This window comes from Podarcis pityusensis (genome assembly GCF_964106645.2).
Source record: "Podarcis pityusensis genome assembly, chromosome: 1".
In the NCBI taxonomy this organism is placed as follows: domain Eukaryota; kingdom Metazoa; phylum Chordata; class Lepidosauria; order Squamata; family Lacertidae; genus Podarcis; species Podarcis pityusensis.
Genome location: NC_138028.1, coordinates 108822901 through 108847647, shown reverse-complemented (window position 1 = coordinate 108847647; position 24747 = coordinate 108822901). Strand labels below are relative to the sequence as shown.

General features: G+C 42.3%; 1 protein-coding gene across 8 annotated transcripts in view; it reads right to left on the bottom strand.

Annotated features, from left to right (window-relative positions):
• The window catches only part of SLC4A10 (solute carrier family 4 member 10), a 165934-nt gene that overhangs the window by 40791 nt on the left and 100396 nt on the right, over positions 1–24747 (bottom strand). For 3 of the 8 annotated variants that reach the window (XM_081005915.1, XM_081005918.1, XM_081005917.1), the window contains 7 exons: positions 17412–17600; positions 13447–13538; positions 10884–10982; positions 4069–4226; positions 3094–3181; positions 2624–2770; positions 769–869 (listed from right to left, as the gene is read on the bottom strand). In XM_081005915.1, the coding sequence (XP_080862041.1) occupies positions 769–869; positions 2624–2770; positions 3094–3181; positions 4069–4226; positions 10884–10982; positions 13447–13538; positions 17412–17600 (874 nt within the window). The remainder of the gene's footprint in view (positions 1–768; positions 870–2623; positions 2771–3093; positions 3182–4068; positions 4227–10883; positions 10983–13446; positions 13539–17411; positions 17601–24747) is intronic. The other 5 variants (XM_081005919.1, XM_081005922.1, XM_081005921.1 and 2 more) reach the window with 3 other exon arrangements.

Here is a 24747-nt window from a genome sequence, read left to right as displayed (position 1 = left end):
CCATCACTGTTAGCGAATCTAATATGAAAATATGTTCTTTGCATTCACCTTTAAAAGTCAAATACGAAGCAGACGAGACCTCTCTAAAGTATCTTAATGCCCTGAAACATTATACAGGAGAGCCAGTGTGGTATAGTGGTTAGAGCATTTGACTAGCATGCAGGAGACCAGGGTTCAAATTCCCACTCGGTCTTGAAGGTCACTGAGTGACCTGAGGCCAGTCACTTACTCTCAACCTAACCTACCTCCCTGGGTTGTTGTATGGAGAACTATGTATTTCCACTTTGAGCTCCCTGAAGACAAAGGTGGGGTATAAATGCAATAAGTAAGTAAAAACACATGCAAAGTGTTTAACTGAGGTGGGAAACTGACTGCACTTTAAGTAGTTCTACAGGGATTCCTTTAATTGTGCGAAAATACAGCCTTTTATTAAAGGCCTCAAGGTGTAGTCTTACTACTTTTGGGTAAGAGGCTTGGTGAATTCTCTTCACAGATGTTCTGATCAAGCAGGAGAAGCTCAACAGCTAGGAAGCAAAGTGACCTTGGATTTTTTAAATAAAAAAATATTAAAAATATTTATAACCCACTTATTAGTTAAGAAAATGCAGCATAAACATGATAAAACTTTAAAATAAACTTCAAAACTTTTTTTTAAAAAAAAATTAAACCAACCATGTCTTATTAAAAAAACAAAAAACCCCACAAATATATTACCATATTTGGTTTGTTGTTGTTGTTGTTGTTTTAAAAAATTGAATTATTACTAACCTTCCAGTACGTTGCAGTTCTGGTCCTGAGTGACCTCCAACTGGAGCTATGTCTCCATGAGCAGCAGTTCCATTTGGCACACCTGGAATCTTACGCTTCTCCTATATGAGAGAAAGAGAGGTGATTTGTGTGTATGTGTGTATGTTTTTACATTTTTCAAATCATGGACTAGGAAAGGAAACTACTTAAGGTCAGCTAGCACACTGTGACACTCCTGGTATTGCCTTTGAATTATTCCCTCCACAAGTGTTGGCAATCACACAGCGGTGCTAATCTGTAAGGACTGTTAGCACCTGGGTATGCTGGCAGCAATCTGACAGACGCAACTTGAACCTGCTAATCAATTAAGAACATTCCTCCTGGCTTCAGCATGAGCCCTGCCACATGGAAATCACCAGTTAGTATTGGCGCCTGCTCCTTAGAAAAACTGGCAGGAGGATTCTAGATGGCAATCTTCCCTCCCATGAATTCTGAAACCATATCACCTACTCTGCTCAGGAGAGAACCATAGTTTGGGGAGTTGGTAAAGCACAATGAGGCCCAAGTATGGGAACGGCTTGAGCATGACAGAGCATATCCCTTAACTACTCGCCTACTAAGGGCCCAATGACATATTACTACCATAGATGCAATTGCTGTCACCACCCCACATTTTCTCCCAAGTCTGTCCCCGAAGCATTTGGTTAAAGAAGATGCCTGAGGTGATATCACTATGCTCAATGTTTCACTCGCACCCCACAAGACGAGGGATCTGTAAACAAGGGGTGGAAGCATATGTGCTATGCCAAAATGTGTGCTGGGGTGGGATTGGATTCAAAGCATTTGCCCCTGTATGGTCAAAAGGGTAACACCAGTAAAAATAAATATAATGGACGCCCTGTTCTGTAAAAGCAGAAATGATTAGTAAACACATCCGAACGCTGAATGGAGCTCCAAGGTCTCTCTTATCAGACCTCAGGACTCTCCCCAGATACTACCTTTCACCAGGCCTACTCTGTGCCCACCTCAAGTGTTCTTTACTGCTCCCAATGTGTCCTTGAACTGTGATAACTCATTTGCCTGAACAGGAGGGATAGAGAAAGTGTGTGTGTGTGTGTGTGTGTGTGTGGCGAGAGAGAAACCTGTGAGTTGTGCATGGGTGGAATGTATCCTACTGCACAGAGTTAAGTCACAGCCATTGTTCCACTCATTATTTTTTGCCAATAGGCACTACCCTACATTGGTGCATGGCCCCCGGAAGTCTATCCTTGACAGAATGTGGCCCCTGAGCTAACAGTGTGCTGCGTTGATTTTATATCAGCTATATAATCCAAAATCCTAATCACCTGTTTGCACAGGATAGGGTTTTTCCTTTGAATATCTTGAGGAATATTTCAAGAATGTTAAGATAGTGGCGGTGTGTGCAGAAGCGACAATGGAGATATACTGTTTTCCGTTCTTTTTTCAAAAATGGAATGGTTTTATTGCTTTAGTCCCTGAAATATACTCAGAGTCAAGAGTGGATTTCATGCTCTTTATTCAGCTCATAGTAGTGAGGAGGAATGAATGTTCCCCCCAAATATCTGCTTTATATACATTTACACAATGCGTTGCACGTGATTGGCTAATTCCAAGATTCTCCTGTAAGCCAATCAGGTTGTGGATTCACTTCCACCTGGAGCTGGATTGGGTGGCTCCTGCGGACCAATCATACTGTTGCATTGTTCTAGGACCAATCAGACTGCTGCATTTTGGATCCTATCTTTCTAGGACCAATCAGACTGCTGCATTTTGGATCCTATTCAACTCAGTACATAACAGTCCCTTCACATTAAAACAACAACAACAACAATAAAAACATGAAATGTACACAAACCTGAGAGGGAACATTTTTGGGGGGCTCTATACGAATCGTTGGGTCCCATTCTCCAGGAGGGAGAACTGTCACCTGGTCGAGAAACTCATCAATCCCAGCAACCAAATCATTACGATCTTTAGCTTTGTAGGCAACATCATGAAACACCTGTCAGAGACACAAGAAAATACATGAGACTTTTCTTATAAGGAGGGCATATAAAATCCCACACATTCACATAGCTGCTTACATGAAGCATGCAACTTACTTCCCTGAAAGTTTTCTATGTACAAAAAATACACTTTAGCATAGTGAACTCTTTGCTTATTGTTGAAGCTTGATTTAAGCAGAATGTGAAAGCTGCTACCTACAATTCAAGCGAAGTGTTTTAGGTATACTTGGGAGGCAAAAAACATCTCAACACAGGTTTACTTTTCGGTTTAAACAGGTTGTTTCTAAGTAAGCTTTAACTGCTGTTAATAGATAAATACCTCATCTGTCATTAAGGTTCCAATTGACCTGCCAATCTCATGGAACTGTTGGCCTTTTCCTAGAGGTCCCAGAAGAATAAATAAAAATCTACAAACAAATGGAAAGCAAAAATATTCAAAGGTCATCCAGTTATGTAGCCCTAACACGTTTAAACTAAAATTAAGCAAAAAGAAACAACTCCTACAGTGTTTCTAGCTAGACTGAATGAATTGTGGCATTTTTAAAAAATAGTGACCTGAAATGGAAGGATTTATTTTAAAAATGGATGCACAAAACTAAAGCTTGACCCAAGTGTGTTTTTAGCGAGACAATTAGGCCTGTACTGAAGTCAAAGGCAGCTCCTATGGGCAGCAAGTTTGGGAGAAGGCCTTAGGCTTATCTACCACAGGGGTTAGGGGATATTTTCCAGGGGAAGGAATGCATTCCCTCATGGGCAGCCTTCCAGACATCACATGTCACTGGTGGATGGAGTCGGAGGCAAAAAAAGAAGGGAAGGAAACAACAAATGGGGCTCCTAACTTTCTGCTTCAGGCTACATTACAGCCATGTGTAAGTTAGGTTTCTAGACAGCTGTCCTCTGTCAAGCCCCTCTCTCCATCCAGGCAAGAAGAAGAGTTTGGATTTGATATCCCGCTTTATCACTACCCTAAGGAGTCTCAAAGCGGCTAACATTCTCCTTTCCCTTCCTCCCCCACAACAAACACACTGTGAGGTGAGTGGGGCTCAAGGTCACCCAGCAGCTGCATGTGGAGGAGCAGGGAAGCGAACCCAGTTCACCAGATTATGAGACTACCGCTCTTAACCAACTACACAGAGTTCGGCACTTTGCTACTGCACACGTATGGAAATGTGTGACATATAAAATGATTTAAAGAGGCTTTCGTGCATCATTTGCAATGCCTATCTAGGTCCTGGTCCTTTGTTTGTGAACTGGGAAATGTGCCTTTCTTTCTTGGCTCTGGTTATAAAATCACCTTGTTGGGATTGGAACTTCTGCTAGTCCCGAAAGCAGCATGGCGGGAGACAACCTAACAAAAGCCACAACAGCACGGTCCAGGAATTCCAGCTCGCCAACCAGAATGTTTGATGCTTCGGCTCCAGGAGGGATCTTTTTCATGAAATGCAGGTCAACCTGATCATGTGTAGAAAAAGGAAAACATCACACAGAGGGGAGCGGAAACTTGTGGGAAGTAACAAGAGACCACAGATAAATGCAAAAACTTGTTTTCTTTCACTTCACTGATACAGTAAGTTTATGACACCAACCACAGAACGACTTAGAAATTGTTGAATTGTTGAATAGTATTTGTTAATTTATTAGCAATCTCAAATATGTTAACTGCCGTGATCAATCAGTGAAAACTTTGCAGATTCAAAGAGCATTATCAGTTAATCAAGGAAGTCTTTAGCCCTATGAAACAGACTCCTTTTTGTATTCCAAGCAGAATTTTTGCTTAATCCAGGGGCAACCCTCCAGATGTTGTTGAACTTCAACTTCCATTGGCACCATCCAGCATGGCATGGCATGGCAAGGGATGCTGCCAGTTGTAGTTCAACATCTGGAGGGACGCAAGGCCTCCACCCCTTCTTTACAAAGTTGGTGGTTATTTCTTGTTGCTAAAGCATAGCAAATGCTGGACTTGACTTTTCAATATTAAGTTACCTCATCAAGAAACCTGCTGTCATCATTCCAAAGCCCCAGCAATGACCTAACTACATTTAATGTTAACGAACTGCATACTTGGTTAATCAGCTAAAATTTTTTCATGTTAAACTCGTGTCTTAGTATTTGCCTAATGATGCAACAGGAAGTTGGTTAGTAGTCCTTTTGAACTGAGCATATGCAATGTGTCTTAATGTACCCTGTCCTATGGCACAAAGAGCAATGTTATCAGGGAAGTCCTGGGCGTAGTTCAGCACAGAGTTAGGCATGTTAAGATTACTGATTCAATATGCTTAATTCTATGCTGGATTGTGGCCATTGGCTGCAAGTCCTACGGAAATTTATGAGAATAATTTACAAGTAAATGGGCTTGGGATTTGAGCTGACACAATACATGCCAAAGCTACAATGCAATGCACTATCAACTGTTAAATGCACTGTAAAACATCCTACAAAATGGGACAAACCTTGGTTTTCCAGGGGCATATTTCAGGAGTGGGGAACCTGTAATCCAACAACACTTAGAAGCTCACAAGTAGCACAGGGGCCCATGCCAGGGCCTTTTTAGTGGTGGCACCATGTCTATGGAATGTCCCCCCCCCACAGAGATGTGCCTAGCCACATCACTGTTTTCTTTTAGGAAACTGGTGTAGATGCAGGTTTCTGGATGAGGGGAACTGAATTGTTTGATGCTGCAGTTACTTCTTATGAGTTGTAAGCAAATATTTGTTTTTAATCTTTTGTGTTGTTTTATGTCCCTTTGAAGATGGCAGTACCGAATCGGTGGCACATGCCCTTCTGGCTTGCACTCTTTATAAAGACTTGAGGAATGAGATTATCAACCCTCTTTTATTATCCATTCCGGGTCGCCCAACCACTGCCACAGTGTCCTTTCTCTTGGCAGCTCAAGATCAGCAGGTGACAGCAAAGGTTGCAAGGTTTTTAATTGGGGCAATCAGAATCCACTATCTGACTATTAATTCAAAACCCTAAAATGCATTTTATATAATTGACTTTTTATTTCTGTTCTTTGTATATCGTATTGTTGTTTTATTGGTATGGCCGATGGCTGATGCAAATAAAGATTCATTCATTCATTTGTATTGTGTGGCAGCAATCTTGTTCTATGTTACAAGCCACTCTGAGGCCTTTAGGCAAAGAGGGGTGTACTTTTTTTTTTTAAAACTCCCTGTGCACTAGCTAGGGCTGATGGGAACTAAGGTTCAGCTACATCTGGAATGCCACAGGTTCTCCACCCCAGGTATATTTGTGGGAGTTTTTGCCCAGATTACACTCACTAAAAGAAAACTGTTGCCTTTGGCTTGAATGGTTTTTCTGAAGGTTTCCCCACCAAAAGGCAGAGAAAGTTGCAGGGGAATGTGCGCAAATATGCAGGGAGAGAAGAGCCATGGCTAATGTTCCTGGATCTTCTTCCTCCTAACATCTTCCACAAAGTAGCCAATATAAATTTAATAGAAATAATCAACGGGCAATGGAAATCAGCCAGTGGCATTTCCCTTCCCTGAATGTTTGACTGTCATCTATAATTTCCCTTGTCTGTCAGCCTTTGGATTTCTTAATGAGCGCCACCAGCATAGTGGATTATATTGGCCACAAGTCTTTGCAATGTTGGGAAGCTGCCAACTGGCAGTCTTTGGTTATCTCTCACCACAAAACACGCTTAGAATCGAGTCTGAAGGAGGATTTTCCACCTATGCAACCTAAGAAGGTAAACTGTAAACAGAGCTCCCTAATTAGCGCCTTCTGAAGGGTAATCAGACTGAGAAATGGAAGAGCTTAGGAGAACCTCTTGATCCCTGAACAGTAACTAGGGAAGTGGTTCTGTAACTATGCAGGGATTGACAGTGGTGCATTAGCATATTTTTTTTAGAAAATAGGGAGGGAGCTGGGAGGAGAGCAGCCGTACTGCACAGCAATTCACTCTTATCAGCATTCAAATCCCTGGCACTCCAAAGGTCCAAAATGGTATTTAATATTTCTACTGAGAAGAAAGTGAATGAAGGAAAGAACCCCCATTGATAGGAACTTCTGTGCTGATGCTCTGGACAAATACAAATGTAAGGAAGGTAGGTACCATATTACAGCAATGGCTCTGTTATGTCCTAAATTCCTCCTCCGTGTAGCCATACCAACAGCAAAATATAGGTAGTTATGCATAATAGTTGGCAGTTAGGTAAAGGGACCCCGACCGTTAGGTCCAGTCATGGATGACTCTGGGGTTGTGGTGCTCATCTCGCTTTACTGGCCGAGGGAGCCAGCGTACAGCTTCCGGGTCATGTGGCCAGCAAACCAGAGCAGCGCATGGAAATGCCGTTTACCTTCCCACCGGAGCAGTACCTATTTATCTACTTGCACTTTGACGTGCTTTCAAACTGCTAGATTGGCAGGAGCAGGGACCGAGCAACGGGAGCTCACCCCGTCGCAGGGATTCGAACTACCAACCTTCTGATCGGCAAGTCCTAGGCTCTGTGGTTTAGACCACAGCGCCACCCGAATAGTTATGCCTTAATGGCATATGGCATATGTTCTGGTCATGGTATAGCCCTGTTAACTAGTAATTAAAAATATCAATACTTTCTGGCCAAAGTGGGGGTTTTGTTCGGTTTTTTAAATTTTATTTATACTTTCCAGATACATACATTTCACTGATTTTACAATCATTTTGACATTTTAAAATTTGACTTCCTTTCCCCTCTTTCTGTGGTTCCTTAAATTTATTTTTAATATCTTCTGCATATCCAGATTTACTTAACTTATTTATTTATCATATATATATCTTATGTAGCTGCAGGCTATTACAATAATCCTGCCAGTGTTTTTATCTGTTTACAATTTATCCGTAAATATTCAATAAACCATTTCCATTCTTTTATAAAAAGTTTGTTCTCTTGATTTCTTATTCTTCCTGTAAGTTCTGCCATTTCTGGCCAAAGTGTTAACGATATGATTCGCAAATTACAATTTTGCATTTGCCTATACAGTATTCTAGAATACCTACCTTTCCTTCTCATTCTGATTACAACAGAACTGAAATCAAATTTGACTTTTCAGCCAGAATAAATTGGTTTAATAAAAGCTAAAAGTGTAGGCAAACTGTGAATCAATTCTCTATTGCCATTAAAATTCCTGGTTCCTAGAAGGATTAGTTCCTAGTTAGCAAAACTGGTCAAATTATGTAAAGGCTTTAAATATTTCCCCCCCTCTTGGTTTCTTTCATTGATTTCACAGTGGCAACTGTCTGGCGTTTGTAAGCATATTCTATTTGCATTCTCCCTATAGTACCTTTCTAAATGTTATGAAGAGGAAAATACAGTGATTCACAAAACAACATGTTCAAATTGATATCACAGCTTCATATTTTGAGAATTTCAAATTGCAATACTTTTCCCCATTTGCTTTCCCATTACCAATCTAAACACAAAAACAGTGACCAAATCCAATATAAACTGTTAAAGTGACCATTTTAATGTCTATCTCACTGCCATCTGTCAGCGCCAGTGTGCAGTGTCTTCAATACTGTTTACAAAGTTGCTTTCTTGCAAATGGCTCTGGCACATAGACAGAATTTAAGCGTAATGGAGTTGTCTGTGTCATGAAATCTCTCTCAAAACTTGAACATCTCCACCACCCCAAAAAATAAGGCCAAATAAAGCCCCTTTTCACTGTTGTGTTGTTGTTTTTTGCCATCTTATATACATATCCCTTATGGGGAAATAATTTTAAGTTTATATATCGATCCAATACCAAGGAATTATCATCAAGGATCACTTAAAATTGTGACTACGTTTCAGAAAGGGGTTTGCCACAGATGGAGGAAAGCATATGTACACGCTTGGAAGGGATTTCGAGTGACTTTTGATTGAAAGGCTCTAATTGAGGACTCGTATACAGTGGGAGTGCTTTTCTGTGGAGGAATTGTGTTCACAGGAACCAACTCCTAGGGAGTGAGGGCCCTTTGCCCTCCCCACAAAATATTTGAGCCCCCCTCAAAAGTTGATGGGCATTGCCATTCAAATGATGTGTTTGTGCTGTGTCATGTAATTGATTATGTGGAGCGGGGCTTACCTGGGGACACCCCCCCAATATTTTATTCAAGCTGGCACCCCTGACTATGTGCATGTATATACGATGCATTTCTTCGTAGACACACACGGCATGCGCACATGCTCCTCAATTTCCACTGATCGAAATTTCACCAGTCCAAAAAAGACAGGGCCTTAAGGAAGCATGCAGAAGCAGGCAAATACATTCTTTATTTTGTGCTTTTGTGCATAGCTGCTTCTGGGGAGGTAGTCAGCTGCTACTGCCCGAGGTGTGCACCATGGGGGAAAGCAGGAAGGACAGCGCGGAAAGAGAATGTGGGTGCATGCAGACCGGAAGGACATTTTTCCTGCCAATTTTTCATGTCCTTTGCCATGTCTGCTGGCAACTTTCCATAAAGGAGAATATGGCGCGCACACACAAGAATTGAATCTGCAGCACCTCCAGCAATTGCAAAAATAATTGGCCAGCAAATGAAGCAATCCCTTGAGAACCCACCCTTGATTACCACATTAATGTTTCCTCAAACATCAATGGAGGCTTATGGTAAGTTATGAGGTATTTGTGACACTTCATTTACAGAGGGAAGGGGGTTTCCATAAAGCATAATGAATCAACAGTGGCCATTAGGCTTTATGACCAGCAAGTGTATTATTATTTATTATTATTATTTATTATTATTATTACTACTACTGCTGCTGCTGCTATTACTACTGCATTTATTGTTTGCTTTCTACAAAAAATGTCTCTGACATTAATATTAAAGTACGGCTTCAAGTAAATATATGGGAGGCTTGCTGAAGTGCAACTGGGGAAATAAGATGGTGCAGTGAGGAAGAGCTTCTAGCAGGTAAACCTTTGACAACCTTTGACAGCTAAGATCCTCTGCTAAATGAAAGAGACACAAGGCAGCAAGTACTATCCATGTCTTGTCTGATGCTTGCTGCAAATACAAGCTCCCAGAAAGGTGATGGCGGTCACTTTGCTTCTCCTACGACCCTGCTGCTGCAGTGAGGTAAGTCATGATTTGGCTTAGCGCATCATCTGTGTCGGTCACCTTCAGGCAAACTGTGAACCCAAGAACAAAGCTTGGTTACAGCCCATGGTTTGCCTAAGGGCGAGTCAAACCATGATCCCTGGTTTGGACACACTAAGGCAAACAATGGCTTAGCTCGTGGCAGCGCAGCAGCAGGGAGATGGAGCACAGGAGCAATCTCCTTTCTAGTATAAATGTTCACATGTTTCAGCTAACCCACTGCTCGTCTTAGCGTGACATTTGAAGCGGGTCAGAGTGTGACTAACCCCATAACCTCCATGGCCGAATGGAGATTTGAGCCTGGATCCAACATTCTTCTCACTGCACAATATTGGCTCGTGAAATGAATGTTCATGAAACTTGAAATTTAAATAAAGGGATGTTTGCCATCCTCACTGCCCCACGTTTTGTAGTCCCCACATGCATAGTTATGGTATTCCTGCATGCTGAAAGTCTGAGTTTTGTCAATACTCTTGAGGAGAAAGCAATATCCTTTTTGCATGTCTGTCCAGGGGCCAGTATGTTTGATGGAGACTCTCCAGAGCCTAAATATCTCTAAATATCTTCCAGAGCGTCTATGACTTTCCTTTTTTAAAATTCGCTTTTAATTAGGGTCTCTCATACCTCAAACCTATACACTCTTACCTGTGAGTAAGCCCCACTGTACTCAATGGTACTTACTTCTGAGCAGGCATGTATAGGCTTGAACTGGAAGGTAATATTTAGTGAGGTTCTTTTTGGGAATCTTGCAGAATTTTCTATATGTTTGTCTGGATTTATTTGTTTGTTTTGCTCCCCGCCCCACAACCACATTTGAATGTTCTATATATGTGGGAGCTTATCCTCAGCCTTCAGAGCAGTTGAAGGGTTGTGGGGTATTTGCTTTTTAAAAAAATGTGAATGTTGTGTACAGAATCTGTGCTTTTGCCAACTGCACTGACATAGCATGGTTTTGAACCCTGCACGGACATTTAGAAATAGACTCTGCTCGCAATCACCGTAGAAAGATAGCTAGAGTAGGTCCTCACCTCTCTCTCTCTCTCTTCCTGATGCAGGTGTCCTTTTTCATGTCTTTGTTTCATCCCAAATAGACTACTGTTATGCCCTTTTTGTTGGTCTCCTAGTCCCTGCACGCACAATTAACAGACTTCAGCTGGTACAAAAAGCTGCTTCTCATATTCTGTCTGGCACCAGATGGAGCAAGCACATAACTAGTTTCTGGCTTGGTTACACTGACTGGATGTCACATTCAACAACGGATTCAAAGCACTGCTCGCATCAATTCCCTTAGAAGAGAATCATGGTTGGAAAAAAATATCCTGCTACCAGTCTGCGTTCACCCCAAGCTATGGTCAGCTGAGGCCAACCAGTGTGGCTGTACCTGATCTCATGCAAATGTGCTTTCAGGGCACCTTTGTAGTGAAAACTGTCCACTCCAAAAAGACACGGCAAGGGTTCTCAATCAGGCAAGCACTAGGTCTCCACTTTTTTCCCCGGGTGCTCTTTCAACAGCCAATGCTGTGATGCATTCATTGCAGTAAGCAACGAAATATCACGGCATGGCGCAGGAGCTAGGATTTAGCTTGCGATCTAAAACCTGGCTGTGATTTTACAATCACCTGGCTTGTAGGCAAGCAGGCTAAGAAATCAAGATTGTAGCCTGATGCACAGATCTACCAGAAAAAAACCAAATGTAATCCAGAATCCATTTTACTCCAGAGCTGTGTACCAAAGGCAAAGTGATTGCCCCAGCATAAGTGGTAACAGATTAGGACGCAAATAAAACTACAGAGGATTCCTCTCCATCACACAAAATTTAACAACATGCGACTGGCTTCAACAGCCACTCTTGCCTCTGAAAATGCAACATCTGAACTTGGGTTTAGCCAAGACTAAAAATTGGGGGGGAGGGCGTGGCTATGATTGTAAAGGTAAAGGGACTCCTGACCATTAGGTACAGTCGTGACCAACTCTGGGGTTGCGGCGCTCTTCTCGCTTTATTGGCCAAGGGAGCCGGCGTACAGCTTCCGGGTCATGTGGCCAGCATGACTAAGCCGCTTCTGGCAAACCAGAGCAGCACACGGAAACGCCGTTTACCTTCCCATCGGAGCGGTACCTATTTATCTACTTGCACTTTGACGTGCTTTCGAACTGCTAGGGGGGCAGGAGCAAGGACCGAGCAACGGGAGCTCACCTCGTTGCGGGGATTCAAACCGCCGACCTTCTGATTCGCAAGTCCTAGGCTCTGTGGTTTAACCCACAGCGCCACCCATGTCCCTGGCTATGATTGTAGGGCAGTACAAATGTTCATATAAATTTCAGCATTGAAATAATGAATCAGATAGTCCTGGGGACAGCCAGAAAATGTGGCTCTCTAAACCCAGAATGGGGAACTGGATCCAGCTGGTGCGCCAGATCCTTGCCTCTCCTGCCACTTGGTAGACAATCCCTTGCCAATCACCCAATGTCACAGTGATGTCAGGTGACCCACTTTTACATGATGGTGTGCACAGAAGTCCCTCTGCAGCCCTATGCAAACCCCCCAAATCAGCTGAGAGGTAAAATGCTGAGATCTGCAGGGGCTGCCAACTGATGGCACCTGCACTCTCCTTTTCACCCAGGGGTGTCTTTTACCTGCCCCACATTTGGCAACAGGGTGTGGGGCAGGTGGGTGAGCCAAATGGCAAGACCTGGTGGACCGTTTTAGACCTGCAGACTGGAGTTTCTAAACAAAGAATCCCATTGTGATGGATTCCACTTTCTTTCATTGGCTAGCTAGTCCTAGACACACTAAGGAGTGGGCTTCATCCCAAGAAAGAGCTGGCAGAAGCCACTTTTGAAGTTAAGGAACATAGGAATCTGCCTTATACCATTAGGCCATTAGTCCACCTAGATTGTTATTGTCTATGCTGACTTGCAATGGCTATGCAGGATTTGAGACAGAGGTCTTTCCCAGCCCTCCATGGAGATGCCCAAGGTTGAACCTGATACCTTCTATGTGGAAAGCTACATGTTCTACCAGAGCTACAGGCCACTCAATAACAGGGCAGCCAATGAGAAGAAAGAGGAAGTCTAGTGCAAGAACCTTGACCAAAGAGCCCCCAGGATTCCACTGCCACAAGACTAGTTGGATCTTCTGGGGTTGCAGGTATTCATGGGAAGGGCAAATGCATGCATCTGGACGATGCTGCAGAAAGATGTTCCGAGTCTCTTTCTTGGAGCAAGAGACAAGCATTGCTCTTTTCCCCTGTTCCATTGTCAGAGATGCGACTGGCCTAAAAGCATTCCCTTGTTGCTGATTTCTCACGGGCCCTCAAAAAATCTTCAAACTCAGACACTAAACAGTCTCTTCTAAAGTTTCATGATGTCTTCACAGTGGTATGGAATGAAATGACCCAACATTTTCAAGGGGAAAAAATAGTTTACTTTAAATTATTAAACATCCCCCCCCCCCTTTTATTCTAAGTAAAATATGTATGGTATGAAACAATGACCAGCAACAACTCATAACACTGCGATGAGACATGCTTTATTGAACACACCTAAACTACATCCTTACCATCCAAAGATTCAAGACGGTAAAAGTCTTACCTTGCTGAAATCAACGCTGCTGTTTTCTCTGCTCACGTCATTTTTTGTTTCAATGCTGGCTGGTGCAGACTGTGGGGAAACAAGCTGACCTGCTGGAAAAAATTGTTATTACAGAATACTAACAATTATCTGTATTATTATAATAAAAATGAAAGAGGTGTTTAAGGGTATCATGTACGCTTCATATTCTAGGCATGTGAAACATGGACTCAAAAGGCGAATGCCTTTTTCCCATACCATATTCTCAACCCAAATTGCTTGTAGGAGCAGAGCAATACGTATTTTCCCCACTATCCCAAACGTTTTCAAAACAATGTGGACCAACTGAGATAATCCAGCTGTGCATTGTTATCAGGGCATCTAGCTGTCCACTGTCAGAGGGCATACTTTGAGCCCTCTGAAATTATTTACAGATCCTGCAGACCAATGCTATGCATGTTTCGTTGGAAAAGAAGGCTCCACTGTGATCGATGGAGTTTACACCCTAATAAGTGTGTTTGGGATTGCAGCCTTAAACTGTTTAATAGCCATGCTTTCTCCCCCCAAGGACTCTGGGAATTGTAGTTCTGTGAGGGTACATGCAGGGCTGTCTTCAACAACTTGGTGGCCTCCCATATAATATGAACTAAAAGCCAGCATAACTGCAGGGTTGCAAACAGGTGGAAACTGCACCCCAAATCATCCAGAGGGCACCAGGTTGCCAAAGCCTGGAGTAAGCCCTAACCAAACTATAATGCCCAGGAACCTTTGGAAGAAACCATGATAGTTCAATTGATATAAAACGGATGCAAGTTTATACAGTGTTAAGATACAAGATTTATTGTATGAACCACCCTGCATTTTTATTTAACCTAAATGTGTGGTGTGTGTTTTTTAAAAAAGAACATAAAAATAAATCATACCAACACAACAGTGATTTCTACCATCTGAACAGAAATGTGTTAAGACTCTGTATGTCTCTCTCGTTTGTGTATATAAAAAGAGTCCAACTAAGCTGGAATAGCTATTAATAACATTCTGGCAGAAACCCTGAAGATCAAGTGATTGACTAGATTAACAATGAAAAACATCATGCTGGAAGAAACGGATGTGAAAACATGAATGAACATTTGAATTGGCCTAAAGCTCATGCAAGATAGTTTTGTAGTACACTACCTCTGAACCTTCAAGGAGCTTAGAGAACCCAAAGGTTAGAAGATGAGGGAGGTAGAGAGATGAGATGAGCCTGTTAGAAGACAGATACAACAAAGACAGACCAAAATAAAGAAATGTGAAGATGACTGACACAACAGCAGAGTTTAGATAACATACAGTTAGTTATTCATGGGCACAAACAAGAACATAGGGAGAAGAAAGGGTTCACTATGAGGTGAAGGTGATCAAGAGATACGTGACCTTTATTTCAAGATACTGAACTGCAAGTATTTTTTTTAAAAAAAGAACAAAAGCAGTAAAATAGAAAAGGATGAATGTACAAGGGGGTGGGAAATAGGCAGCTAAAGACTCACTACACTGAGAGGAGAGATGCCAGACTTGATCAGATGTTGCAAACATGAAATGGCCTTAAACATTGAAGGAATGCAGGACAGCAATCTTAAACAGAGATTCTAGATAGATAACATGTGACTGTTGAGTTCTAAGAAGAGATCTGCTGGAGCTGGAGCCACACAAGATGTCCTGAAAACCCTAAATGTGTGGATAGGGTGGACCATGGTTACTCAGTACCACTCTGCACATGCTCAATGGCACATTATTACTTCAGCTATTCATCAACTATTGAACACAGTTTCTGGGAATGAATTCTCATAAGCTTTTGGCCCATTTAAAGTCAGTGTCCTAGCACAAATCCCATTTCTTTCACTGGTATATGTTCTAGCTCAGCACTTTGTGGAGACTGGACTGCAAGTCTACTATTTGTGGTGACTGATACAAAATTGAAAATATGAATCCCAAAGAAAGAAAGACTAAATGGCTAAAACATTACAAATAAATAAAATAAACAAAAGATGACCAATATAAGAAATTTAGATCCTCAAAACGAGCAAAACTTGAGATCATGAAACATCACCTCCTAAACCTGAGTTATGTACTGCTTATTATATATATTGGCTGTGGCCATTTATTTGAGGATGCCTCATGGTCTCAAACATTAGCAAGGCTTTTAGGCTTCTTTGAAAACAAAACTACACTAGTTTTTTAAAATGATTGCTTCCTAAAATGGAATAAATCTAACTAACTAATTCTCACTGAGGCTGTCAAACTGTATCAAACTTGCAGCACTTCATATTGCAGGGAGCGGCTCACAAGATTCCCCCAATATAATTAAAAAAAAAAAAATCAAGCACGTCAAGAAAAAAATCTAGACTGGAACACTAGAACGTTTCTCCTTTATATCTAGTTTTCTGTGTGCAGGAATTTTTTTATATGGAAGAGCACTGAATCATGTAAGCCCCATACCAGCAGTCCAAAATAGTATAGTTCAGACAAAGGCATAGCACTTCAGCATAAGTAAGTTTTTAAGCAATCGGCAGTTGATAATATGTAAGCATGTCACAATGGCAAGCTTCAGCATTTTGGAAAAAGCATCAACTGAAGCCCAGAGTACTTTCACTTTAAAGAAGGGTCATACTTGCTTCTATTTCCAAATGCAATCTAAGAATCTGTGCTTTACATTGCTGGAAGCTTCGAAAATGCCCTCCCAGGAAAATGCCCTCCCAGATCCAGACTTTTGCAAGTCTGCCCTGCCCATTACTTGCAACACTTCCTACATGTGCTTAATTTTTCAGAGAATCTTTTAAAAATATATAAAAATATTTGTTGTATCATTGGAAATAATTACCCTTAATGAGTAGGAATTTGAAACATCAATGGAATCATCTCTTGACTTGTGTTATAATTTGCAATTGCATTGAAGCCTAATCACATACTTTATGAAGGCTTGTTGTATCCTTATGGAACACAGAATATGAATATACAATACCTGTTTTGATCTTACTCACACACCATTGCCACTGTCAAAAAGAATCTTAGGTATAACTATATCAGCTTTAAGTAGTCTGCAGACTATACCTTCAGGCATTTCAGCTGCAATCCTGAAACAGCTTACCTGGAGTTGACTGATATCAGCTTGACTGAGGGCTTTGTCTTATGGCACAAGGACAGGCCTACTTACTTACAAAGTCTCTTAACTGAAGAGTCTCTTGAAGACAATATAATTAGGTTTTCCCTAGCCTGAAAATGCCACCCTTTCTGATCTCAGAGGCTTGATGTGCCAACTTTTTATCGCTTGGGAAATGGTGTAACTGTAGCCACACCTGCATAACACCACGAAACCTTTGTTTGACTTCCTACTGCAAATACCTTCTCCGCTGCACATTACAAAACATGAAATGGCTTACAATGGAAATCAATAAAGATACTGTATGATCCATTTGCAAGCTATCAAGTATGTGTGGCTATAGTATATATACCAAAACAAGAGGGGGGAAAGGGGGGGAAAAACCTAGTGTAAAAACAGAATCTAATTCAACTGAAGATTGAGAAACTAATTAAACTAGAGCACATCCCTGAACACCTGGCATAAACAGAAGGACTGCACAAGCTGCCCTGTTGGCCTTTCAGTCTGCTTACCAGGTTGGCAAACTCTATCAGGAAAGTCTTCTGTAATTCCTGGGACACTGCCAAAAAAGTCCTATTCCCATATCTCATAGTGTTAGCTTTCCAAAGTGAATGGACCACAGCCTGCTCTCACTATGATCAGAAAGGAAAAAACTAAAGAGAAGAATGCTCTCTAATGTGATAGGTTATACAAGTGTTGCAGTGATGTTGTGCCAGTGACACAGGAAGAGGCAGTAGTTTAAGGCCAAGCGCTTTCAGGTTTGAAGGTGTGCAATACATGTGTTTCATTTGACAAATATCTTGCAAGAGCTGCCAGTAATTATTACTGAAATAACATGACACTTTACCATTTTTGTCCATGGAATGAGGTTCAGACTGTTTCTTGCCAATATCAGCAAAGGACCTGACTATTGGGATCCTATTGCTTAGCTTCTTCTGATTCTGATGGTGGTGCTGTTTGAGCAGAGCTTCGTGCACCCTGTGGCGAACATCTTCACTGAGCTGTCCTGAGCCTACTTGTTGATCAAGAATCATGTCTGAAAATATAAAAGGCAAATGATCTAATGACACCAGGAGCTAGAATCACAAGGAGTCAAATAGCAACAACAACAACAAAAGGAGAACTAGCAAACATCACTGAGGAATTCCTGGTTCAGAAATCCAACAAAATATTTGGGCCATTGCATGTTGCCCCATAATAGCACAATATTTTCTGGGTGAGATAGACTAACTCTCAAATCTGTCGTTCTTAACGAACCCAGCAAAGTTTGTTGTATATGTAGAATAACAGGTAACCAAATATGAACATGCCTTCAGCTTTCTCATAGATTGCCCTGCAATGCACAGATGTGTGCATTTATTCTCCAACTCTTCTCCTTTCACCCCTTCCCACCAACACCCTTGGCTATTCCTAGGGCTTGGAATGTGATGCCATAAAGTTCTGCATACATAATTTTAACAGGAGACGAAAAACCCAGTCCAAATAAAAAGTCTTCGCATGCCTCTGGAAACTGCTCATGCTTGGATGAGAGCAGCTGGCTTCCAGGAAGCTGGTCTTCATAGTTATGCAACACTCACTTGCTGTCAACATTTTGTTCACTGATGAAACGCCACAAAGTGGCTTTTCTGATGGTGGAGCTATGTATCCAGTGGACAGCATGGGTCTAAGAATTTTGCTCTCCAAACAGCTGCAAAGCAGTGGGATTAAGGGAATGATCTGAAGCAGAGAAGTGATGAGAGGAAATAGGACACACCACATCACTCATCACTTCCTCCCCAGCTGGTGGGATTCTGGATGCGTTTTTCTTCCATCATAGCCAAGGGCAGGAAGGAGGTTCAAGGGGGAAATTGGTCTGGGGCATAGCTGTCAAGCGTCCCTTATTTGGCGGGACAATCCCTTATCCCAGCGCCATGTCCCGCTGCTGTCCCTTATTGATGAGGCTTCGTTTGGCTGCTGGCTGGGCTTTCTGCCTTTGGCTCGGAGGGGCTCAGAAGTTGAACATACCTGTGCCTGGAAAATCCCTTATTTTGGCTGCTGATCCCTTATTTTCGAGGCTGCTGGTCCCTTATTTTCAAATCTGTAAGTTGACAGGTATGGTCTGGGGCAGGATAAAGTGCCCCCCTCTTATCGCCTCATTTTAAACCATGCCCACCTCCTCTGCTTTGCAACTGGGTCCTTGTTCCTCTAATCTCCATCAAATATTCAGATGAGCTACAGAAGAAGCAGCTTTCAACATCTCTTGCTCAACAGAGTTTTCTTTGAAATCCGAATGTACATTGGCCAGGGGTGAACTTTGCTGGTCCACAATATCAGTGACCATATAAATATTGCAAGAGAAACACGGTGGCAATTTCAGTGCCACTTAGGGAAATGTCTTTTGGGTTTTGAAAGGACTAGGAACTCAAGACCACGGCGGGTATTTCTCAATTGTACGTCAACGTCATGGTCAGACGCGTACCCACTGCAGTGTTTAAAATCTGCTCTCTCTCTTTTTAAAACCAGAAGCTTTTAAAACAGGAATTCTCAGATTACTAACAAGAGCTCATCTGAGCTCAACGAAACACATTAGGGGGCTGTGAGCACCCTGCTGGCTGTGTATCATCAATCTCAGACTTAGTGCGCATGTAAAATTCAGGGATAGATAGATAATCAGCTTGGAACCCAAATACTTGAAGGAACCTCTTCCCCTCATCAGCCTGCCCATGCCCTCAGAACCTCAGAGGAGCATCTTCTCTGCATTGGGAGAAGTTTGCTCTGCGGTGAGTGACACAGGATAGAACCTTCTCCCAAGTGCTCCCCCCCCCCTTTGCAAGGTATGATTGGTGCTGATGCTGCTATCATTTAAGCACCACTTTCAGACTTGATTTATTTGCCCAAGCTTTTTAAGCTGTGTGAGCTGATTACTTGTTTAATCTGCTCTGTTTGTTTTAGCTGCATTGCATGCATTGTGTTTTATTATTGGGCCGGTTGTTTTTATTTTGCATTCCCTAACCCTCCCTGGCATCTGCAGCGATGGCGTAAAAGTTGTTAATATTTGTAAGTAATGAATAAGTAAAAGGCATAACGTGTACAGAGGAAGTTCTGTAATAATAAAGTTAATATACTAGAATCGAGGTGGGGCAGCAGGGAGGAGAGACTGAGGATGGAGGCTACTCAGAGACAGTACAGTGGTACCTCGGGTTACATATGCTTCAGGTTACAGACTCCGCTAACCCAGAAATAGTGCTTCAGGTTAAGAACTTTGCTTCAGGATGAGAACAGAAATCGTGCTCCAGCAGTGCAGCGGCAGGAGGAGGCCCCATTAGCTAAAGTGGTGCTTCAGGTTAAGAACAGTTTCAGGTTAAGAACGGACCTCCGGAACAAATTAAGTACTTAACCCGAGGTACCACTGTATTAAGATGCAGTCCTGTTGAGCTTTTAGAGATCTGGGAGGGGGAAGGCAGCCTTTCCACTGGCAATTAAGGCTTAAAAGTCAAAAGCAAGTTTCTCACTAAAGCAAGCTAACTGAGCAGCAAGTGTTTTAGAATATTCATTAGGAGAAGCCATGCCACTCAAAACTTCTGACACAATGAATGTTGAGTCATGAACTCTTTTGCTCGTGAGTTTTTCTTTCTCTCTGCAACCCCACATCTCCCAGGAAGCTCTTGTCATGAACCAAGAAGAGCGCACAGATACACGATTAAGGTGTCAAAAACAGACAGGATTAGTCAAGCTTTTGATCATCTTCAAGATTAAGGTGCGGATTTCTGCAGACGGAAAGTCTTGCACAGGGTTCCAACTCCTACAGAGGCACTGGCTTTCCCCATGCAGATACCAACACTCAATGCACAATCGAACTGGGCACTATTGCAGATGCCACCCATTCCGCATTTATAGGAACTCAACTGTTTAGTGTGGCAGCACCTGCACTCTGGAACTCCCTGCCACTGTACTCTTTTCGGTGCCTGCTAGAAACATTCCTGTATAGACAAAGCCTACCCAGATGCTTCAAAAGTTGAGGTAATTTTTCATCTGTTTTAGCATTTTAACTTCTGTACTTTTTAAAGCAGGGTTGTATTCTTCTCTCTCTTGATTTTACTGGTCTATTTGTAGAAACTGCTTTGGTTTGTGTTGCTATTGACAATCAAGTAGTGTATAAATTTTATGAAATAAACAAATAACAATGCATGGACACAGGTTTGAGCTGGGACATTTTGTTGTTGTGGATGCAGCTTTTAAGGGGCAGGGGACATCAGCATCGACAGCAAGGTGTAGATGGAACATAATGCGTACTTCTTGGTAAAAAAATAATACTCTTTGCTACTAAAAGCAAAATGTGGTGGGACTCAAGTAATGCTCAGCAAGGTAACAAACGAAAGTGTAGACATTTCTTATGGCCAAACAACAAGTGGAATGTCTCCATGCCAGTATTAAGAAAAGGTTGCTAAGAGACGCAGAATTAACCTAAGAAGCTGTATAAAGGTTTGGATTTCAGGGCGTTCCCAGCACAGCAGCCTGGGAGCTGTTTAGCAAAAAATGAAAAATGGGTTAATGAGTGGAGAAGAGCATGGGAGGAAGGGTCAAAGGATTTGGGGGACCAGGGGATGGGGGAAAGAAAGCTCACTGGAAATAATATTCTCCCAGTCATATTATGCAAACACACACACACACACAATTTATATCAGACTGCCATGAAAAGTCATTTATTTATTTATTTATTTATTTAAGGAAGCACATACATTATTTTGTATGAAAAATCGAAAACAGGACTCTTACAAACTGAAAATGCAAGACTTTTTAAAATTTGTGATCCGTTCTACTTTATAGAATATTATTGTTTTCTTACTGTTTTATGTGCAATGCTTAAGGGTGAGGGGTTTTTTATTAACAGGTTATTATTATTATTATTATTATTATTAAAAAACATTTTATTTGATAAGAAATAGCTTGTGGTGTCCTTGTAAGCCGTGTGATCTTAAAATGGTCATGAAGTCATTTCCAAACATAATGTAATGGAAATCCTAGTGTCTGTGTGTCATACCGACAAGAATGTAGGATGGAGTCTTCTTCACCAATGAAGAAAACAAAAGTAAAAATGCACCACACTGCATCTTACATTGGTCCTCGATTCACATATAGGAGAGGACCATTTCCGCAATCTCCCCCCTCCATCTCCAGCCCCTGTAGCCTATCCAGCACCATTGCCAAATGACCAAATTTGGGAGTAGCACAGTCGGTTGCAAAGGAAAAGGGGGAGATGGGAAGTCCCTTATCAATGAATGTGAGCATTGTTTCATTCCCAGAAGGGTGAATGAATGAGTGGCTCCTGTGAGAACAGGATGCTGAAATAGATGGACCAGTGGGCTTGGGACTCAGCTATACAGCTCCAAATACAGTGGTACCTCCGGTTGCAGATGAGATCCATTCTGGCCGGATCCCAAGGTTTTTGCAACCGACCGGAGGACCGCTTCTGCGCATGGCAAAACATGGTAAAATACTTCCGGGTTTGCCGCTTTCACATCCCAAAGTTTACGTAAATAGAGGGTTACGTAACTGGAGGTACTACTGCATGGGTAGGCAAACTAAAGCACAGGGGCCGGATCCGGCCCAATCGCCTTCTAAATCCGGCCCGCGGACGGTCCGGGAATCAGCGTGTTTTTACATGAGTAGAATGTGTGCTTTTATTTAAAATGCATCTCTGGGTTATTTGTGGGGCAAAGGAATTCATTCATTCCCCCCCCCAAAAGAAAATACAGTCCAGCCCCCCACAAGGTCTGAGGGACAGTGGACCGGCCCCCTGCTGCAAAAGTTTGCTGACCCCTGTACTACTGTATAACGCTTTAAGTGCATTACACAAATGTGACACTAGATGGCACTGGTGAGCTAACGGCAAATTCCACAATTGTTTAAAAACTTATTTTTAAAAAGCATTTTCCCAGCCTTTTTTTTTTTTTTTTTTTTTACATATGTGTTGATTCTGCCTCGGTCCTCTTATGTTTTTAGAAAGGAAAATCAGGATCTAAGCGGCTCAGCTAAACTAAATATAGGGTGACATCTAATTGTGATATCCCATTAGTGCAACTGACTTCTGCTTGTGGAAATGGGACTTACCTTTCGTACCCTTTCCCTGCAGCCTGCTTTCCCTAAAATTACTCTAGAGCAGTGGCTTTCAACCAGTGTGCTGTGGCACCCTGAGGTGCCTTGAATGATGGTCAGGGGTGCCAAGGACAACACTGGGCTCTGTCTCTCTTTCCTTCCTTCCCTCCCTCCCTCCTCTGATGCCTCTCGCATCAATGCCTTCCAAAGGCTTGTGAGGCTGTTTGTTGCAGCAGCCCTGGCCATAAGCTCCCCAGGCAAACGGTGCCTCTGGGGCTGGCCAGGGGAGAGGAGAGGAAGGGAGGCTGAGGGAACACTCCACAAGGAAAGGTGTGTGAAAAGGTGTGAGGGGCTGTCGGCTTTGCAGGCAAGGGGGTGACATAACTGGGCTTCTGAGGCTCAGAGCATGTTTCCCCACAGGGGAGCCGCAGAAAGAATGTAGTTGGTCAAGGGAGCCTTGAACTCAAAAAAGCTGAAAACCTCTGCTGTAGAAGGTTAGGGGGCTCTGCAGCAGATTGGGAGGCTGTAGCAATGGGCAAGAAAGGAAAATCCCACTTCATCCACTGGAATGACTTATAAGGCTGAATGTGTGCAATACGACTGGACATTTGCCCAAAAGAACACAAAAAGAAAATACGCAGCCCACAACTTTACCCGTCTACCGCTGTAAACTACAGTGGAATAAAAAAACCACACGTTTGATTCCAGCTAGAAAAATGGCATATTGTAAAATCCAAGAGCCATTTCACTGGCTGCATTCAAACCAAATGACAATTTTAGAACGCATCCGAAGGAAGTAGATGAAAATATCAAAGAGAACATTTCCATCTGCCAACTGGAACTGAAATAATCGGGAGGATAATAATGTGAAATAGCTGTTTAAGGTCAAGAAGTCACATCTGGTGTGCTGGTCAAGTGCTGCGGACTACAGCTGAGTTCTCATTGTGTAAAGAAGGGATCGGCAATTTGGGACCTTGAGGTAGGAAACTGGGTACGTGAGAAGTACCATAACAATACGTAGGAATAACAAGTGTGATATGAAAAGAGTGTTGACTGTAGTTATGGGAATCAAGAGCAGCCAACTTTAGGAAGTAGCAGTGGAGTCTGTCACCCTTCACACCATCTTTGAACCAGCTCTCTAATAAAATTAGTGTACTGTATTGTATTGCGGTTCATATATTGCCAAATTAAAGGGAAAACCCTCCAGTTTACGTAAGTGTATAAAATATTAACTTAAAGATCAGTGATAAAAACACACCTTAAAAACACACATAATCAAAATACCAAAATATAGATAAGATCAACACTTGTAAAAGCAAACATACATAACACAGTTACATGACCAGGCTTGCGTAAACAAAAAAGTTTTTAGCAAGCATCGGAAACAATATAGCAAAGCTGACTGCTTTATATTATTAGGCAGGGAGCTCTAGAATACTTTTTTTCTCAGAAGTAAAAAAAATAGTTGCTGATCCAAGGTTTAAAGGAGTGCCTTTATCCACATGTAAAAGAGGACAGAGAAATTAAGAAGCTATGGGAGAAAAACAGGAAAGTACGACATACATCCATTGCAAAATAATCTCAATATTTTTATCAGGATAATCCTGTACAGGTTTAGGTAAAGGTAAAGGGACCCCTGACCATTAGGTCCAGTCGTGACCGACTCTGGGGTTGTGGCGCTCATCTCACTTTATTGGCCGAGGGAGCCGGCGTACAGCTTCCGGGTCATGTGGCCAGCATGACTAAGCCACTTCTGGTGAACCAGAGCAGTGCACGGAAACGCCGTTTACCTTCCCGCCGGAGTGGTACCTATTTATCTACTTGCACTTTAACGTGCTTTCGAACTGCTACGTTGACAGGAGCAGGGACCGAGCAACGGGAGCTCACCCCGTCGCAGGGATTCGAACCGCCGACCTTCTGATCGGCAAGTCCTAGGCTGTGTGGTTTAACCCACAGCGCCACCCGCATCCACAGAAGTAAATCTGCTGAATTCAGCAGGGCTTGCTCCCAAGTTAATGTGCACAGAATTACAACTTGATAGCACAATTCTCCACCTGTCTACTCAGAAATAAGTCCTACTGAGATCTATGGGCCTTACTCCCAGATAA